At 39.3% G+C, this 21,183-nt stretch overlaps 1 protein-coding gene across 3 annotated transcripts in view; it reads left to right on the top strand.

Annotated features, from left to right (window-relative positions):
* JAK1 (Janus kinase 1) overlaps positions 1–21,183 on the top strand; it is a 232,790-nt gene that overhangs the window by 160,009 nt on the left and 51,598 nt on the right. For all 3 annotated transcript variants that reach the window (XM_068540046.1, XM_068540045.1, XM_068540047.1), the window contains exon 2: positions 20,853–20,935. In XM_068540046.1, coding sequence (XP_068396147.1) covers positions 20,930–20,935 — 6 coding nt within the window. In that variant the 5' untranslated portion in view covers positions 20,853–20,929. The remainder of the gene's footprint in view (positions 1–20,852; positions 20,936–21,183) is intronic.

Raw genomic sequence — 21,183 nt, 5'->3', positions numbered from 1 at the left:
TTTGGGACAGAGTTGGGGAAAGGTGCCTCCACTCTGTCCCAGGTGACTGCTCCCCTCTCTCTCTTTGGGTTTTCTTTGTGACCAGATGCTATTCTCAGAATTGCAAGGACTTTCCCCAGGTGTTTGGGTTATTGGGTAATAGGGAAATGTAACTTTTCCCAGGCATTACCTCCAGAGCACCTGCTTGAGGTGACATTACAAAAATACCCTGTTCTCCCCCACTCTTTTATGAGTACCTTTTTAGTTGATCTGATTAAACTGAAATTTTAGATTTTATTTCTGTGCTTGTGTCTGTCCAATTTGAGGACATGTGTGTGCGTGTGAGGGGGAGAGAGAGAGAGAATATGAATATACGTGATTGAATGAACGGGTGGATGAATAATGAATGAATACCTTTTCTGAAGAATCTGTTATATTAAACTAGATAGTTTAAAGCCCCAGGAATGAAGGCTTTCTGAGACTGATACTCTTAGGTAAATTTATAGAATTTGAGAAGTGAAAGAGAACATAGAGATCATATGACTCAGGCTTTTCCAAATATATATTTCATTAAAAAAGAAGTCCCTAGGTCAAATAATTTTGCAAAAGTTGGAGACTCACTACACTTATTACCAAATTAAAGGCTGAGTTTCTTTAAACTAGTGGTTACCAGTGGGAAGAGAGCAATATAGGGTTAGGGGCTTAAGAGGTATATAAACTATTAGGTATAAAATAAGCTACAAGGATATTTTGAACAACATGGAGAATATAGCCAATATTTTATAGTTATATGTGGAATATAACCTTTAAAAATTGTGAAATCACTGTATTGTACACCTGTAATTTACATAATACTGTACAGCAGCTATATGTCAATAAAACATTTTTTTAAAAAGGCTGAGCGTTCTTGTTTAAAATACTGCTTAACTAGTGTTTCCCCAATTTATTTCACTACGGACCTCCTTTTTCCTTCTCCCTGTTTTCTGAGCTATATGTGTATAGAACAATTATCATTGCATAAAAATACAAGGTTCCAGAAAACATGGTTTGGGAATGCTGATTTAATCTAATCCTTGTATTTACTGTGGACTTGCCACTTAACTTCTCTTGGTCTTTGTTTTTTTAAAAAAATTTTATTGGAGTAGAGTTGCTTTACAATGTTGTTAGTTTCTACTGTACAGCAAAGTGAATCGGCTCTATGTATACATATATCCCCTCTTTTTTGGATTTCCTTCCCATTTAGGTCACCACAGAGCATTGAGTAGAGTTCCCTGTGCTATACAGTAGGTTCTCATTAGTTATCTGTTTTATACATAGTATCAGTAGTATATATATGTCAATCCCAATCTTCCAATTCATCCCACCCCACCTTCCCCCTTGGTGTCCATACGTTTGTTCTCTACATCTGTGTCTCTATTTCTGCTTTGTAAATAATATAGTCTATACCAGTTTTTTCAGATTCCACATATATGTGCTAATATACGATACTTGTTTTTCTCTTTTTGACTTGGTCTTTGTCCACGTTTATAATGAGTAGGTTGAATGAATTAATCACTAATGTCACTCCTGGCTGTGACATTTTCTGGTTCAGATTCATTAACCTAACCAACATTTTAAAAGTTATATCTGTTTCTGTGTTAAAGAATCTTGTTTTTCTTGTTTCTCATTATAACCATAGCCCCTAGTACAGTGCCTGGCACATAGTAGTATCTAAGTGTTGTTGAACAAATATATATATACCTATTAATTTCAGAGCACTGTGCCAACTATGCCTTGAAGCCTCAAGAGAAGACTTGAGAAGAAAAGATCTTGTTCTTGCCCTCTAGGAACTTACAGTCAAGTTGGTGACTTTCCCAAGCGCATGGGATGTGCCAGGGAGAAAACCCAAGTTAGATTTGATTGTAGGATAATCTGTAGGATGATAATTTATTGGACGTGATTTCTGACCCTGAGTCAGATGTGTGGGCTAGAACACAGGTGGGTTGTGTCATCATAACTTTCATGAGAAAAGGTGTCATTTAGAGTTTATGGTCAAGGTAGCAACCATGTAGTTCTTTGTTTGTTTATTTATTTATTTATGGCTGTGTTGGGTCTTGGTTGCTGCGCGTGGGCTTTCTCTAGTTGCGGCGAGCGGGGGCTGCTCTTCGTTGCGGTGCGCGGGCTTCTCATTGTGGTGGCTTCTCTTGTTGCAGAGCACGGGCTCTAGGCACACAGGCTTCAGTAGTTGTGGCACGCAGGCTTCAGTAGTTGTGGCTCGCGGGCTCTAGAGCGCAGGTTCAGTAGTTGTGGTGCCGGGTTTAGTTGCTCCACGGCATGTGGGATATCTTCCTGGACCAGGGCTTGAACCCGTGTCCCCTGAACTGGCAGGCGGATTCTTAACCACTGTGCCACCAGGAAAGCCCCCGCCATGTAGTTCTTTTATCCCTGGCAAGGACTTTATATTAACATCATCTGGTATTAGTCAAATTTTTTTTTTTAATTCTTACAAACTTTTATTCTTTTTTTTCACCTTTAAAAAATACATTTCTAATATGTTGTTTACTTTAGACCTTCTAGTTTCAGTCAGGTCAATAGAGATCATTCATTCATTCATTTAGATATAATTGACATATAACATTATTAGTTTTAGGTATACAACATAATTTGATATACGTTTATACTTGGAAATGATTACCACGGTAAATTTAACGTCTATCACCACACATAGTTACCATTTTTTTTCTTACAATGAGAACTTTTAAGATTTACTCTTTCAGTAACTTAAAAATATACACTACAGTATTGATAACTGTAGTCACTGTGCTGTACATTACATCATCAGGACTTATTTATCTTATAACTGGAAGTTTGTACCTTTTCACCCCCTTCATCCGTTTCACCTACCCTTCTACCCCCACCTCTGGCAACCACCAATCTATTCTCAGTATCTGTGAGTTTGGTTTTTGTTTTTGTTTTTTTAAGATTCCACATGTAAGTGAGATCATGCAGTATGTCTTGCTCTGACTTATTCCACTTAGCATAGTGCCTTCAAGGTCCATTCATGTTGTCACAAATGGCAGAGTTTCCTTCTTTTTTGTGGCTGAATAATATTCCATTGTGTATATATTAATTTTCTATATCAGTCATTCTTTGATAGACACTTAAGTTGTTTCTGTGTCTTGGCTATTGTAAATAATGCTGCAATTAAACATAGGGGGTGCAGATATCTTTTCGAGTTAGTGTTTTCATTTCCTTCAGATAAATACCTGAATCATATGGTAGTTCTATTTTAATATTTTGAGGAACCTCCATACTCTATTTCATAGTGGCTGCACCAGTTTACATTCCCACCAGCAGTGCACAAGAGTTCTCTTTTCTCCATATTCTCGTCAACACTTGTTATTCTTTGTTTTTTTTGATAATAGCTATTCTAACAGATGTGAGGTGATATCTCATTGTGGTTTTGGTTTGCATTTCTCTGATGATTAGTGATGTTGAGTGCTTTTTAATGTACCTGTTGGCCATCTGTATGTCTTCTTTGGAAAAACATCTATTCAGATCCTCTGACCACTTTTTAATTGGATTGTTTGTGGAATTTTGTTTTGTTCTGTTTTTGCTATTGAGTTATGAGTTCCTTATATATTTTGGATATTAACCCCTTATCAGATATATGATTTGAAAATATTTTCTCCCATTCAGTAGGTTGCCTTTTCATTCTGTTGATAGTCTCCTTTGCTGTGCAGAAGCATTTTAGTTTGATGTAATACCCCATGTTTTTTTTTGTTTTGTTGCCTTTGCTTTTGGTGTCAAATTGAAAAAAATCATCACCAAGACTGAAATCAAGACATCAAGGAACTTACTGCCTGTGTTTTCTTCTAGGAGTTTTGTGGTTTCAGGTCTTATGTTTAAGTCTATAATCCATTTTGAGTTGATTTTTGTGTATGGCATAAGATAGTGGCCCAGTTTCATTTTTTTTTTATAGACAGGTTTGTAGGCAGTTTAATATAATTTGCTTCAATACAATTTAATCAATTTAATACAATTTAAACAACAAATATTGTTGCATGAATGAATGAATAATGTTAATATGCAATATTTCCACTTAGTTGATGACAGTTTTTATAATTGTCTACAGTAGCCTTAGATGTGAAATTATAAATATTTTAGGTGGTAAATGGCAGGATCCAGTTTCATTGTTTTGCATGTGGCTGTTCAGTTTTACAAACACCATTTACTGAAGCCCATTTTATAAAGAAATCGAGGCATAGAGATTTAGGAACATGGATGAACCTTGAAAAAATTATTATGTTAGGTGCAATAAGCTGGACACAAAAGGCCACATAATGTATGATTCCGTTTATATGAAACGTCCAGAATAGACAAATAAATTAATGACTGTCAGGGGATGTAGAGGGGAGAATGGAGAGTGACTACTAATGGGCATGAATGTGAAAATGTTCTAGAATTAGATAGTGGTAATGGTTGTACAACTTTATGAATATACTAAAAGTTGCTGAATTGTATACTTTAAAAATAAATTTAAAAAATTTAAGTGCCTTGCAATATAATTGTAAGTAAGAGAATATTTTAAAACTACCTGTAAATTTGGTTCACAATTTATCATTGATTCTTCTGTAACAGAAATCAACATTTGGTCCGTAATTATTATGAACTTGTGTTTTTTTTTCCACTTGCCCAATTGAATTGATTTGATGTACAGTATTAGACTTTCTTTATCATTTCACCTAGGCAACTCCCAACACGTTGCAAAATCTCAGGTGGGGGAAGATACAAAAAAATACAAAGTTAAGTAGTTTTGCACAATTCAGTAAGGCCTATAACTACACATTTACTCTTATAAAACAGTTTCTTAAATGCAAACCGGTATATAATATTGACATGGATTAGGTGAGTACTTCTAGAGGGAAGTGGGGATGGTCAGGGGAGGCATCCTGGAAAAGGAAATGTTTAAGCATCTGTTCCTTCCACAAGCATTTATTGAATATGTGCTGTACCCTAGGCACTGTTGTTGGGTGCTGTGTATAGGCAGATAATAGCTACAGTCCCTGCCCTCATGGGGCTCAAAGACAGTGGAGAAGACACAATTCTACAGATGGTCACAGAGCAGGATTATAAATGCTGCTGTAAAGGTAAGCACAGGTTGCTCTGGATGCCTCAACTTGGCAGGTGGGTCAAGTCAGGGAAGCCTGGATGATGGATATGATTTCTGAGCTGTGAACTGAAGAATGAATGGGGGTGGCAAAGGCTTGGAGGACAAGGGTGTACTGGATTCCAGGAACTGCAAATAGTACATTGGAGTTTTGGGTACAAACAGTGATAAGCCGTGGGAGGTTAGATCACAAGTAGCTATGAAGGCCATCTTAAGAGAGTAGAAAATAAAGGAGTTTAAGAGAAAGCATAAGATTTTCAGATTTGCAGTTTAGAAGTAGGCTGCATCGTGGAGACTGGAATAGAGGCATATGAGAAGGAAAGCAGAAACTTTTCAGGACAGTGTTGCCCTAATTGGAGAGAGAAGTGGTGGGATGATGGAGAGAAGTGGATGGAGACAAAGGAGTTAGAATGATGGGGGCTTATTCACCAGTTGGATGTGTAAGCAGTCTGTGACTCTCCACTCCTCCATCATCTCTTCCATCTCAGTCTGACCCCAGCATACCTTTCTCGGTCTTATTTCCTGCTTCTCTTCATGAATATGCTTAAGTCTGCTTACTGTCCACCAAATAGGCTTGCTGGTTTTCTTCCTGCTGCCTTTGATCACACCTTTATCTTCATCTGGAATGGAGCATGCTTTTTCTCTTTACCTTTCTAAATCTGACGTATGAAGCCTTTGGAATTGTTCTGTGCACCAGTGACCTCTTTCTCCTCTGAAGTCATAGCACTTCATACCTCTATCACTTATTAACAAATAATTACATCTCTTAATTGCTTTGGGTTGTTGGTAACTGTTGAACTGTTTTAAAATTACAGCAGGCAGAGTGGGATATATTGATAGGATGGCTTAAATAGTGGACTAGGAATCATCTCTCCTAAACCCCCGATCCCAGCCCTAACTCCTTGTGTAACTTGGGCGAATTACTTTTCCCCCCTGAATGGAATAACACATAGGTGTGGTAGAATACTTGAAAAGTCTTAAAGAGTGTACAAAATGAAGTAATCACTAACCCCACAGACACCCAAGATAATCACTGTTAAATGGGTAATTTTTCCTGCAATGTCCTCCCCATCTTCCATCTTTTTTCTCTCTCTAGGATTATTTGTGTTTGTCTATGCAACATGGCTAGGCTCATCCTCTGCACGCTGTTTTGTAACCTGCTTTTTTCATTAAAGTATTGTGGGGTTACTGAATCAGAATGTGAGGGGTTTTAAGTCCAAACTGATATATGAGGCCAAATTGTCTTCGAGAAAGGTTGCACCAAAAAACTGAGTAGTGATTATCTCTGGGAAGTAGGGAGAGGAACTTCAGCTTTTCAGTGATATGTTTCTATATTATTGAATGTATATTTTTATTATCATGAGTCTAAATAACTTTTATAGTTTGAAGATGACAGTAATTTATACTTCTAACTAATCCAGGATTGTATCTATGTTTAAAAACAGCTCCACCACCTTTACTGATTAGATAGATAAAAAATAGCATCCTGTTATTTTAATTTGACTGTTAGTGAAATATGACCTTTTCACCATGATCATTTGTCATTTTTTCTTTAGTTGTTTCCATTTCCTTTGCCTCCTGATGACTTGGATTTGAGACCCAGTTAATAAATACATATGACCTTTTACAAGTCACTTAAGTATCTCTAGGCCTTAGTTTACTTATGATTAAAATAAGAGGAATGATACTTAAAATTATTGTGAGGATTAATGGAGATCATATATTGAAAGTGCTTTTTGTAAGCTGTAAAAATATTGACTGTGTTTATTGATTTTGTATTGATTTTGATTAGTTAACGTTTATGTATAGTTACGCCAGCTTTGCTTTTTTGTATTCGTTTGGAGAAAGGCTAAAAAGACAGAGAGAGGTTCCTTCATTAATATTTATTTTAGTACAGTGTGAGATCCGTGAGATGTGGCATCTGAGGATCAGTTTTGTGCTGCATTTCTGCTACTTATTCGCTGTGTGTACAGGTGTAACGCACTGGACAAACACAGTTCTTGGCCAAGACAGAAATGTTCAGGTACCACCTGGCTGGACACACATCAGAGAGCTGCATGGGTTGATAAAACGTTCATGTAAACTAACGGAGACTGTTTATTCTTTTATTTTTATTTTTTTAAAGTTAATTTTTATTGGAGTATAATTGATTTACAGTGTTGTGTTTCTGCTGTACAGCAAATGAATCAATTATACATATACATATATCCACTCTTTTTTTTAGATTCTTTTCCATATAGGTCATTACAGAGTATTGAGTAGAGTTCCTGTGCTATACAGTAGGTTTTTATTAGTTATCTATTTTATATACAGTAGTGTGTATATGTCAATCCCAGTCTCCCAATTTATCCCTCCTCCCCACTTTCCTCCTTGGTAACCATAAGTTTGTTTTCTACATCTGTGACTCTATTACTGTTTTGTAAATAAGTTCATTTGTACCATTTTTTTAGATTCCACATGTAAGCTATATCATATATTTGTCTTTGTCTGACTTATTTCACTCAGTATGACAGTCTCTAGGTCCATCCTTGTCTCTGCAAATGGCATTTTCGTTCTTTTTTTATGGCCATGGAGACTGTTGAAATGAATGCTAGTACAAGGGAACTTGTTCGTGCAAATTCCACTAACCGGATTCCCTCCCCGCCCCCCAGTTCCACCCCTTACAGTTCTGTGAAATGAAAATTGGTCATAATCATGATTCTAAGGCCTGAGAAGGTCTGATATGCTCTTCTGAATCATCAAAGGCAGAGAAATTTCCATTGAACATGATTTTTGTGAATTCTGCCATATTTAGATCCCTGGAAATGTGTGTGCCTTATACCTATCAATTATCCAGGACATTGACTCTGGATAAGAGGGAAACAAGGCTGTGTAAACAACTCTGCTGAGTAATAGGTGGCCTCCTAACCTCCTATTTCTGACTCTGTGTTTCCTTTTATCCAAGGACAAGATGTTACAAAAATAATTCAGAGTGACTGCCAAGGGTAGCCCCATGAACAACTCTGTGAGGCTGCACCGCAGAGGATGATTAATCAACAGCAGCAGAATATTCGTTCCCCCAGTGCTGTTAGGAAATGTCCCAGCCAGGCTGGCTCTTCAGCCATGAAGACACAAGCTTTGGGAAAGTTTTTTCTGACTCATTCACAGTGTAATTTGCAGAAGAAAACCTCTAGCTTCTTATTTTATTATTTTTTTAAAAAAGTTGCTCTTTGTGGGAGTTATGTGTGTGTATTAAGGTGGGGTTAGAGTATAGATTCCCTCCATGAATATTCAAATGAGCTCTTACCAGTGGCAATATTTGGGGCTGTTTGCTCAGTTAACTTTTATTGTCCTGGGATGTTCACACTGAGGGAAAGGGGAGGTGGGGAATCTTAGTGTACAGTGCCTGTATATCCATCCAAGGACTAGTTGATTCATTTAAAATATTTTAAAAGAGGATATTATTTTCTGCAGATGAATTTAAAGTGTCCCCATGCTTTTGCCTGTCATCTCCTTGTGTCTGAGTTCCCCCCATCTCTACATAGCACATATTCACATACTGGGGGACTTTTCTTGTTTCTGAGGAATTCATGTGAGTGTGGGGATTTGAGTTCTTCTCTGGGGTTGTCTCCTCAAAGGAAAGTCCATACTCCTGAGTTGGGCGTTTATGGTCTGCTGTAAACTGGTCTCAGCTTTCTCCTTTTTCTCATTTCTTTCTATTCTACACAAACCTTCTGGTCAGTCTCCAAAGGGTTTTACACTGCCCCTTTCCTTCTTTTGTTATTTCTTCATGTTTCTATTATTTGGAATGTTCCCTTCAGTCGGCTGCTGTTCTCTTCCTATTTGTATCTTCCCCATTCCTAAAGGCCCAGTTCAAATCCCACCTGCTCCATAATGGTCATACTATTATATGCCTAATCTGGGCCAGGTGTTCTACTAGACCTATATATATTTCTTCTCTCAGAGTGTAAAACAATCCTGTAAAAGAATTACTGTTATCTTTATTTGCAAATAAGAAAATAATCACTGAAAGTTAAAAAGTAACCTGATCCCAGCGACTGAGTGTCAGGGCCAGTGTTCTAGCTCAGTTCTTCTTGACCAGAATGGTTAACTCCACCATGCTGGTTTTTCCTGAATTCTCCTGGATTGGGTTAACTACCTCAACCCCACACTCACACCTTCTCTGAACATACTCTTTGCCTTGGTTGGATGTGTCTTGTGTTTGGCAATCAATCATGTATCAATATTATTACTTTTTCACATTCTTGGCTTGCTAACTCTTCTTTGATGATACATCTTTTCTTGCATTCTTTTATTCCCACCAAAGTGTGCTTCACAGGCTTTTCATAATGAGCTTTTGTTTGGTTGGTTATTTTACTTAATGAAGATGTCCAGGAGCGAGGGAGTTATTCCTTCTAGTTGTTATTATGTTTATGTTTTTAGTCTAATTTGTCATTAACATCCTACCATAATATTTACCTCCACAGTGCTCTTAGAAAATTATCCTCCCTTTCTCTTTTTCTACATTTTTTTTCTCTTAAAAGGAGAGAGGCCAAAGAAGCTCCATGGCTGAAGTCTGCACCATTCCCCTCCTTCCCCCAAAAAATTAAACAGGAAAATTGAATGAATGAAGACCAGGCATTGCCACTGAATATTTTGGTGCAACGAGATGGATGCCTGTTGTCTGTTAGACAGGGGCCCTTTGATAAAAGAATTATGGCTGTAGTCATGTTCTGGCCCTGCTTGGGACCTCGCTTTAAGGATACAAAAAAGTGTCTCATTGAGGTTCTGCCTTCTTATGAGCAGAGTATAAAGTAAGCATTTATCTTGAGAAAGAATAGCTGTATTTGCTCACCTTTTTCAGTTCATTGGTAGAAAAACATAATTAAAGTTGCTGCAGAAGACTCCTAGCCAAATTCATCATAATATACCATCTATTTAAACCTTCAAAACTTGGGAAGCTTTCCCCTCCCTAGAAATATCCACTGATGACCAAACGCTGAATTCTTCTCTCCATTTACAATGGTTATTTCCATAAAATGCATTGAAAAATTTGCACAGATGTGAAGTAAACAGAAAGGATTTTGAATTGTTTAGTTTCCTGCAAAGCATCACTAGGAGATGTGATTCTAAGGTTAGAAACTGGGGACTATGGGAATAAATCATGGGTAATGGCAGAATTTAAAATCTGAATCTTCCATGCTTTGTGGGTATTGTTTCTACATTTTCTTTATCTCTGGTAGCATTATATGGATTTAGGAGGTAAACAGCCGAAGAGCTTTCTGGGAGAAGAACCTGTATTGTGAAATGAAGACTGTGAGTGTGGCAGTGTTCAGTGGATCTCAGTGCAGCTGTTTGTGTTAAAACATCCTAGGCTGCCCTGAGAAAACCATAATTCAAAAAGAGTCATGTACCAAAATGTTCATTGCAGCTCTATTTACAATAGCCAGGACATGGAAGCAACCTAAGTGTCCATCATCGGATGAATAGATAAAGAAGATGTGGCACATATATACAATGGAATATTACTCAGCCATAAAAAGAAATGAAATGGAGGTATTTGTAATGAGGTGGATGGAGTTAGAGTCTGTCATACAGAGTGAAGTAAGTCAGAAAGAGAAAAACAAATACAGTATGCTAACACATATATATGGAATCTAAGGAAAAAAGAAAAAAAAAAAGGCCATGAAGAACCTAGTGGCAAGATGGGAATAAAGACACAGACCTACTAAAGAATGGACTTGAGGATATGGGGAGGGGGAGGGGGAGGGGTGAGATGTGACAGGATGAGAGAGTGTCATGGACATATATACACTACCAAATGTGAAATAGATAGCTAGTGGGAAGCAGCCGCATAGCACAGGGAGATCAGCTCGGTGCTTTGTGACCGCCTGGGGGGGTGGGATGGGGAGGGTGGGAGGGAGGGAGATGCGGGAGGGAGGAGATATGGGAACGTGTGTATATCTGTAGCTGATTCACTTTGTTATAAAGCAGAAACTAACACACCATTGTGAAGCAATTATACTTCAATAAAGATGTTTAAAAAAAAAAAAAATCCTAGGCTGCATGGTTTGGGAAAAGAGGGATGATCTTCTCATAGTCAAAGGAATTCCAGATGAAATGCAGTTCACTATTTTATGTTCAGCTGACTATAAACAGTGATTATAAAGTAAATTCTGTTTTGGTAATCTTGTTCAGTCCTTTAAACCAGTGTTTCTCAAACGGTGGTTTATTATTCATTAGTGGACTGTGAAATCGATTTTGTGGGTCTTATTTAGCATTTAAAATCTATTATTAAACAGAAGAAAATAGTATAGAATAGAAAATATCAGAGTGAATTACATGTAGTAAGGATATTTTTCTGTGAAACTCATTTTTTGTCATACACATATGGTGTCATACACACATTTCTTACTGTAGATCATGGTAAAAAAGGTTTGAAAAGCTGTCAGCATGGGTTCCTAAGATGTCAGATAGTGGTGTGTAACCGTTACTGGACTCTTGGCTGGTGCCAGAGACAATTGGGGCAGATGGGGAGGAGAGAGAGGAGGCTCTGTGCTGTGGAGGAGCAGTGTTGATCAAGTCTGCTGTCTTGGTGAAGAGCGAGTGGATTGCTCACTATGCACATACGGTTCACGAAGACCTCTGCCTTAGTGCAGCACTGGAGACTGTTGGTAGGCTATTTCAAGTCTAAACATGAAAACTGATTACAGTTTCTTGGTTGAGGAGAGGTGCAGGAGAACATGTAGGGAAACACTTTCCTTGAGATTTCCTTTTATTTCTCTCCCCAACATCACTTTATATTTTGAGGCAATAGCTGAGCTCCTCTGGGGTATAGACTGGTGTGGACATTGCCATTTGATAGCAATTAACCTGCATTGACATTGTCCAGCTTCTGAACCCCCTTCATTTCTGGAGTGATCATCCGTTGTTGCTGTGGAAGCTGAAGGAGGTACAAGACACATGACTAGCGGTGAACCAAGTCCAGCCTCTTGGATTCCTCTGTCCCAAGACTTAGCTTCTGGAAGGAATGGTACAAATACATAGGGGTGGCTTGAGATCATTCGTGGAAGCAGCAGAATCAGGAGTCCAGTTGTGGTGATGGCTGGTGACCAGTGGTGGCCGTGCTAGAACGATGTCCTTATCAGACTGTTCTTGTGTTCTTATATCTTCCCCTTAGTTTATTTTCATCCTAAGGTAAACAGAACTGGTTTCTGTTGTTTGCTTCCGGGAACCCTAAGTGGTTAAAGAATTACAGGAAACACGTTAGATGGATTTCTGCCCCCAAAGAGCTTAGTACATAACAGAGAGAGGGAGTAGGTAAATATGCAGTAGACACACAAATAAATTAGTGAAAGTTAGCAAGGGGTGGAGGGGGATTCAGGGTTGCTTCCTCTATATTCCTTTAAATTATAGTTACCTTGAAGTTTCGCCAGATGGCATATCTGTAAGAGGTTCTGTGTCTTTGTATCACGACCCTTTGGAAATACAAGTTAATGAGGAATTAGTTTTGTTAGGGTGCAGCATAATATGATTTCAAACATTTGTAAGATAGGGTTTGTTTGCTTTGTTACTTTTTTTTTTTTTTAATCTAAACATTTTAAAAGCCTTGAGTATACTCAACAGAAAACTGATTAACTAATGAACTGTGAGCTTTTTGAGTGTGAGCCAGTAAAAAGTTACTTTAGAGGAAGAGATTTAGAGAAATCTTGAATCTTCACAACAGCCCTGTAGATACTTTATTAATCCCAGAGAAAACAGAAACGTGTAGAGGTTGAAAAACGTGACTAAGATCACACAGACATTAGAGCTGGGGTCTGAACCCAGGTTAGGGTGACTCTAGGCCCAGGCTTCTAACTGCTTCTGTTCTGTAAAGAACTGTAGAGGTCATCTAATACTTTCCTTGTTACACAGGATTTGTGTTCAGAGAGCTTTAGAGACTTTTTCAATACCAGGCAGTTTCTCTTATTGCTTACAGACAGAAGCTGGTGCTCACATGTGCGTGTACACACTCTCTCTCCCTCTCTCTCTCTCTCTCTGTCTCTCTCTGTCTCTCTCTCCCTCTCCCTACCCGCCTCTCCTCAGTCCGACCCTGCCTCACCTTTTCACTCTGTCTACTTCTTTCCTGCCTGATCCCTCCTGGTCTGCATAGTCCTTCCTGCAGCTCCACCCTCTCGATTTTCCTTCCTCCAGCCCTTTTCCAGGACAGCTGCACCCCTCCTTTCTTTTTAGATTGTCTCTATTCCTCAAGGCTGGGAACAGAGTCCACTCTACCTGGTCACTTCACAGCCCTCTCTTCTTGACTCCTGTAGTTCTTAATGCTTGCCAACTATTAATAATAGACTGGAGGGTTTTGGTGGGCTTAGATTTTAAGCGTTGTTCTTCTTTAGATTCCCCCAAAGCCCGCGCCTTGCCCAAGGAAATGTGGCAAACTGAAAGGGCAGTGAAGCTGGAGGCTGAGAAATGTGTCTGAGCCTGGTCTCGCCACTCACTGGCCATTTGACCGTGGGAATGTCTGAAGCTGAGTCTTCTCATCTGTGAAAGGAGCTTTGAGACTCGAATGTGGCTATAGATGTGAAAGCTCTTTTTAAGCTATAAAGTATCGTATAAATGCAAGGTTTTATTGTGATGGTACAAGTGCTTAATAAGTATTTTAGTGATGAACGATTGGAAAGCACAGAAGGTGAAGGTGAAGACAAGCCATTTTCCCCACCTTTAGAGTGTCCACTTCTGTCACCATATTTTGACCACTGTATTCTGTGCTCTTTAAGAACATTATAGATGTATTAGTGGTAAAAGAAATAAAAGGGAGGGAATAGCAAAGCGTGTTGATACAGTGTGGCTTTTAGGAAAACACATTTTGACTTAATTTAGTTTGATCAGAAGCAGTCTCTCAGGGAAAGCAGGCTCACTGGGAGCAGTGCAGAGAGCCCTGGATCATCGAGTTGGCATTGACTGTTTGATCATCCCTAGAAGTTTATTGTAAATGGAGCAGCACTTACGGTTCTGGGGTATTCCTGGAATTGCTGCTATAGTTAGAAGTGAGTTATTCTGTGTGGCCGGAGTAGCATATAGAAAAGCCATAATTCTGACTTGCTGACGGGAAAAAATAACAGATTTTGTTTTTATGTCATCTTTTTGGCTGGAATCCATTAGCTTTGCATAGCATCTTGTGATGCCTTCCTCAGAACAGTTATCTGGGCCTCAGTAAAGCAGGGGACACCGGGAGCAACAAACACAGTCATTGACAAGTCTCCGGTGGGTGCGAAGCCCCGGGTAATGAGACTCAGAGGGAAGAAAGACGCTTTCCCGTGTGTGTGTGTGTGTGTCTGTGTGTCTGTGTGTCTGTGTGTGTGTGTGTGTGTGTGTGTGTGTGTGTGTTAGGCCTTTAGGAGGTTCCGTGCCTATGGGGTGGGCCTCTGCCAGGGCCACCAGAACTTCCTCCCCACATATCCACCCCTACCCTCGTGGTGCCAGAGCAGTGTGATAGTTGTGGGCTGGAACACAGGCAGGGCCCGGGGCGCTTTCATGATTTGTTGAACGACAGTTCTTTCAGTCTCTGGAGGGAGGGGCCCGGGATGAGACCAGTCTCCTAGGTGGATGCTAGACTACAGAAAGTACTACGAAGCCAGAGAAGACAGTGGTGTTGGTGATGGGGGGCACTTTAAAGCAGATTTTACGCCCCTGTGGAAAAAGCCTGGTCCTTGGAGTCAGTCGCATGTTTGACATCTGGCACCCCCACTGATTGGCCTGAAACTTCTGTTTTTTATGAGAATTAAGTGCAAGCGCCTAGCTCCGTGCATGAGATGTTGCAGACGCTCGGTGTATGCTGGAGCTCCCTTTCCTTGACTGGAACTGTGTTCCATCAAGCTGTAATCAGTTTAACAGAAATTACGACCAAAATAGGAATGCTTACTGCCTGCTACACTCTGTGTTAGGTACTTTATATGCATTAACTAATTTAACTCTTAACAGCTTTAGGAGATAGAGGCTATTTTTTATCCCCCCACTTACAGCTGAGAACATTGAGTTTTAGAGAGGGTAAGTAAGTTGCCTAAGATTACAATCGCTAGTCAGTGGGGAAGGCAGGATACAAACCCAGGTCCTTAATGACTCCAGCTCAGGCTCTTAACTGCTCTGCTGTGTCATCTGAGACTTATGAAATGGGACTTTGATTTATGACCAGGCTTTTGCTCAGAATCCCTATTTATTCTTTGTTCTTCTAAGCAAGTTGGCCACCCACTTCAGTCCTCTGCCATAAAGCCTACATTATATTGCTTTAGCACTAACATCTTTCACATCTACAGCCTCATTTGAAAAAGGCCAACAGACACATGAAAGAATGCTCACCATCATTAATCATTAGAGAAATGCAAATCAAAACTACAATGAGGTATCATCTCACACCGGTCAGAATGGCCATCATCAAAAAATCTAGAAACAATAAATGCTGGAGAGGGTGTGGAGAAAAGGGAACCCTCTTGCACTGTTGGTGGGAATGTAAATTGATACAGCCACTATGGAGAACAGTATGGAGGTTCCTGAAAAAACTACAAATAGAACTACCATACGACCCAGCAATCCCAATACTGGGCATATACCCTGAGAAAACCATAGGTCAAAAAGAGTCATGTACCAAAATGTTCATTGCAGCTCTATTTACAATAGCCAGGACATGGAAGCAACCTAAGTGTCCATCATCGGATGAATGGATAAAGAAGATGTGGCACATATATACAATGGAATATTACTCAGCCGTAAAAAGAAATGAAATGGAGGTATTTGTAATGAGGTGGATGGAGTTAGAGTCTGTCATACAGAGTGAAGTAAGTCAGAAAGAGAAAAACAAATACAGTATGCTAACACATATATATGGAATCTAAGGGGAAAAAAAAAAAAAAAAGTCATGAAGAACCTAGTGGCAAGATGGGAATAAAGACACAGACCTACTAAAGAATGGACTTGAGGCTATGGGGAGGGGGAGGGGTGAGATGTGACAGGGTGAGAGAGTGTCATGGACATGTATACACTACCAAATGTAAAATAGATAGCTAGTGGGGGGCAGCCGCATAGCACAGGGAGATCAGCTCGGTGCTTTGTGACCACCTAGAGGGGTGGGATAGGGAGGGTGGGAGGGAGGGAGATCCAAGAGGGAAAAGGAAAAAAAAAGGCATGTAGGAGCTTAAGGAAGACTTTTTGAGAGATTTTTTTTGATCCGTTGGGCAAGATGCTTCCTCTCAGGTTCACGGATGGGCTCAGATTTAAATGACTTGCTCAAGGTCCACTTGCTAGTTGTGTATAGAGGCAATAAAATCACACACCCTGCATTACGGTGATATTTCCATCGGGTGATGTTGCTTGCTTTGTTACCTTCATCTTTCATTTAACCATTTAGCTACTTACTGATCACCTAATACAGTAAAGCATGGAACAAAAGTGACAAGAGTCCCTGCCCTCTTGGAGCTTGTATTGTTGCATCAGGTTTCCTCACCATCCTTAAGACTGGTGCCTGCTGAAATGGTTTTTAAGGTTTAAGATCTTCAGTCTTAACATTTCTTAAGGTATTAAGCAGCTGATTTCAGGACATTTTCTAAATTACATGTTTTTCTTTTCAATTTTTCTGGGTTCATACCTTAATTCATCAACATTTTATTTGTGTTTTCTACTTCAGGAATCAAAAGCTTTGATTCCTTTAAGGCATCCGTTAGGTAATTCACTGTAGGTGTGATGGTTTCTCTAGTAAAAATCAGATATCCAAAGTATTTTATTTTGAGTCTTGTCATTGATTTAAAAATTTTTTTAAATTTTACTTTCATTTATTCCTTCTTTAATGATAGTCCTTTTTAAAAATTTTTATTTTATATTGGAGTATAGTTGATTAACAATGTTGTGTTAGTTTCAGGTGTATGGCAAAGTGATTCAGTTATACATATATATTTGTCATTGATTTTAACCATCATCCAGTCTATTTTTATCATATACATCTGGCCATGGCCTTTGGCCCAAAGCACTCATATTCTGATCATCATATTTGTGAATATTAATATGATCTATCTTTATGTCTGTCGTCTCCACTATTCAAAATTTAATTTTATGTTCTTCCTTTAATAGATACCTGTATTTCAAAAGATATCCTTGAAAATATAGCAGGCTTTCCATATCTTCAGACACTGATTTCTGGAATTTTGCATCTTACAAAATAGTTGTGCTACCCCGTTTATTGCAGTTAGTCCTGTTCAGACTCACAGAGTCACATTTTGTTTCTGTTACTTTTCCGTCATTCACAAAGTATTAGATATACATATCTCTTGCATAAGACTTTTATAAACTAAAAAATTCAGAATTCACAAAATTTCCCTGATTTTTTTTTTTTTTTCATGTAAAGTAGCCTCTGCAAGATTGAGCCACTAAAGTAATGGCTAAAGCCACTAAAGCCACTTTCTTCACTGGAAGAAAGGCATTTTCTTTCAAATCCTTGAAAATTTATAAGGAGGTTAGGGTAGAAGAATTCACTGCTATCATCAAAAAGCTTTTGATTTCTCACTTTTATCCTTACTATTTTCTGAGCTTCTTTGTATTCATTTGAGTTGGGGAATGGAACCCAGTGAATCATGTTATTTTTAAAGGGTGTTGTGTTGAGTGATTCCTACTGGTCAGTTTTTCTAGCATTAAAGATTTTCTTTTTGTATCTTGGAGCAAGAAGCTTGAATTGATTTCTTGGAATTATCCAAAGTATTTATAAGCTGATCTTGCTCTTTTCCTACTTGTTCTAAAAATAAGTAGTTAGAGCATGTTGTTCAGTTTATTCGGAAAGAAATGTTACTTGAATGAGGCCGTTGCACAAATGCTGTAGCACAAAAAACACTTGTCATCCTGAATGAGTCGTCATTTCATATAAAGTGGGTCACCAGTCTTAGGTTTAAATGTTTAGCATACCTTTTTTTTTTTTTTAATTTATTTTATTTATTTATTTTTGGCTGTGTCAGGTCTTCATTGCTGCACGCGGGCTTTCTCTAGTTGGCGGCGAGCGGGGGGCTACTCTTTGTTGCGGTGCGCGGGCTTCTCATCCCGGTGGCTTCTCTTGTTGCCGGAGCTCGGGCTCTAGGCACGCGGACTCAGCAGCTGTGGCTCGCGGGCTCTAGAGCGCAGGCTCAGTAGTTGTGGTGCACGGGCTTCGTTGCTCCGCGGCATGTGGGATCTTTCTGGTCCAGGGCTCGAACCCGTGTCCCCTGCATTGGCAGGTGGATTCTTAACCACTGCGCCGCCAGGGAAGCCCTAGCATGCCTTTTAAGTGCTATATGGGTGTGTTTAATTTTTTTATCATTGGAATGTCAATTTTCTGAGAACAGGGATTTTTGTTGTTATTGAATCAGTCTATAAAAACATCATAGTAAATGCATATTGTCAAGAAATTCTGTTGCTGATCTTGATTTCTCAGAGTTTAATCTCTAGGCTAAGCATCACAAATTGATACCATTTTATTGTCCTGTCCAGTAATACTGGAAGTCAGTTTGAAAATTATTAGGTACAATGTGACTTCAATACAGTGTTGCTTGTAATAGAGAATGAATAATGGAAAAACCAAACTCTTCTTGATTACGGGTTTTGATAGAACCCTGGTGATTGTAGACTGATCCTCAATCCCCATGACTCCTGTGTTCAAGTAACATGTGATCTGATGGTGCATATTAAAATGCTTTTGTGAGTTTAAAAAGATTTATGCAGTAGCCCTTCTTAAAGAGACTGATGGAACTTCAGGTCTCTTCCTGCTCTAAAAGGTTCTGAGTGTGCGTCCCTCTTCTGGTTTGGGGCACTAAAGCATGGAGGCCATCTGGTTGATTTCCATTCATCCTTGGCAGCGTGCTGCCGGAAACATGGGGTAGCAAGGCCCCAGGCGTGCTGTTAGCAAGTATGAATGTGCTAGTGCTGTTCTTTACCCACGCCTAAAAAGGCGTATTGGAGGGATTTCCCCATTTATGCATCTGGAGAGACCGGACTGGCTTCTTCCCTCTACAGGACCTTTGCATATGCTCATCCTTTACCCAAACTGCTTTCTCCCCACCTCCCATGATAGCCGTTCCATCTCAGCTCAGTGTTACTTCCCTCTTGAGTCCCATGCTGAATCACGTTCCTTATTATATGCTCTCTTTTTCCTTCATGGCATTTTAAGTTCTTTATGATTACTTCTTTCTGTGCATCTTTGTTTGATTCTTTTAGTCCTGTGGACTGTAAGCTCCACATGAGCAGTGACCATATTGCTCTTGTTCTTCATTGCGGCCTCCTGGTATAGCTCAGCTTTTGGCACGAAGAACTGCTCAAAAATAATTGTCGAATGAGTCTCCTAAATGTGGGATTTGAACACCTGCTTCTGAGCCAAAGCAGGGTATTAGATGTAGCTAATTTCAGATTGCTGTTTTGCTGCAGGGCAAGGTATCTATTTATGTAAGTAAAACAATTGGTTATATTAAATTTTTTAAAGCTGAAAGTATAATGATTTGTTCTTTGAATCTTTTAAAAACTGTCATGACAGAATAGCCAAGTCAAAGTCATCACATCAAAATTCATACTTATATCTCCTGCCTGGCCTCCTATCATTAGTTTTGCCTTATCCACTGCAGAAAACCTCCCCAAACCAGCCCTCTCCAGTGTCAGTCACCGGAGTTAGCAAGGGGCATAAAGATGATATCATGCCACACCCACTCTACTGATTTTAGATTGCTTTTGTGTTTTGTGCCATCTCCCACTTCGACTGTAATGTCCTGTGGGAATGCTGGCCTTGCAGCCTCAGAGGTAACTCATCTCCCTTTCCCCAGGCACCCCTCCACTTCTGCCCCGTCATGCATGGGACTGTGCTCTTTCTAAAACTGGATTCTGATAAAATGTGTGGAATGACCAACAGAAAACTGAGACAATAATCTGTATTAATTTGGCAACCATTTTCAAATCACTAAGAGTGGTTACTCCTTATTTGCAAAACATAGTTTGATTTTACTCTTAAAAAGAGTTTGTGAGAAGCACCAAGGAAAGCTGTTAAAACAATGCAGAGCTGTGTAGGTGGTGGCGGCGGTGGTGTTGGTGTTGGTGGTAAGAATGGGACCAGGTACTTTAATTTTACAGAACCAAGCTGGTATTCTTGTTTAGTATGAATAAGGCTTTGAGGTGAGGTTGGGAAGTTGGGAAGACCTTTATTTGCTGCCTAAGTTTTCAGATAAGAATGACTCAAAAAATATTTGGTGAACTGAAAGCATCATTGGTCAGATTTGTTCCCAGGCCCTCCTCCATTCACCATACCATCTGCTGTTTCACCATTAAAATGAAGCCATGGGTAGGCTGGATTGGGAAGAGGGTAATTCTAAAGGAAGTGGAAATGGGAAATAGAAGTGCACATCTTTGGGCCCCTATACTATTGTTCACAGCCTCAAGAGAGAGGTTGTTGACGGAAAAGGCACACAGTCCTCATTCACACTGAACAGGGCACTCTACACCAAGAAGCAAAAGTCCCTGGCTTCCTTTCTTGAAGCAGTGAAAATAATATCTTCTTTGATGTTTACACCCTAAGATGTCTCTCTGTCCTCTCAGTGTCCTCATCAATGTCCCCCCCCCCAACCCCCGCCCCGGCCTTCTTCCTCCCAAATGCTTTTTCCTGCCTGCTTATGGTTTGGGCTGCTTCCTTAATGAACGTGTCCTCTTATTTTCTGATGCAATTACCTCTGTAGCTGATTTATTTATTTATCTTTGTCTTTAGCTCAGCTCTGAATGGGTTTTGGAAAGTAGAGAAGAAAATCCAGTCTGCTTTTTGGGGGGCATTGGACAGCTGGATAAATGCAGGTATGTACATTTGCATTATTTAAAAGAAAGACAAAGGAAAATAGCTTCTATAAAGGATAATGAAACTGATCTTAAACTTATAGGACTATCTGTGCTATATCCATTTATTTTTCAATATCGTTATTTTAATTTTTGTTCATTCCAAATGTTGCATGTGCTACTTTGGAGATTTTTTTTTTTAACTACAAAAGTATGGCAAGTACAGTCTAAGTTCCCTTGTAATCTCTCCTAGATGTTCACCACTGTTA

This window comes from Eschrichtius robustus, chromosome 3 (assembly GCF_028021215.1).
Source record: "Eschrichtius robustus isolate mEscRob2 chromosome 3, mEscRob2.pri, whole genome shotgun sequence".
Taxonomy (NCBI): Eukaryota; Metazoa; Chordata; class Mammalia; order Artiodactyla; family Eschrichtiidae; genus Eschrichtius; species Eschrichtius robustus.
Note: the sequence above shows the minus strand (reverse complement) of the source record. Positions and strands in the feature narration are given on the sequence as shown.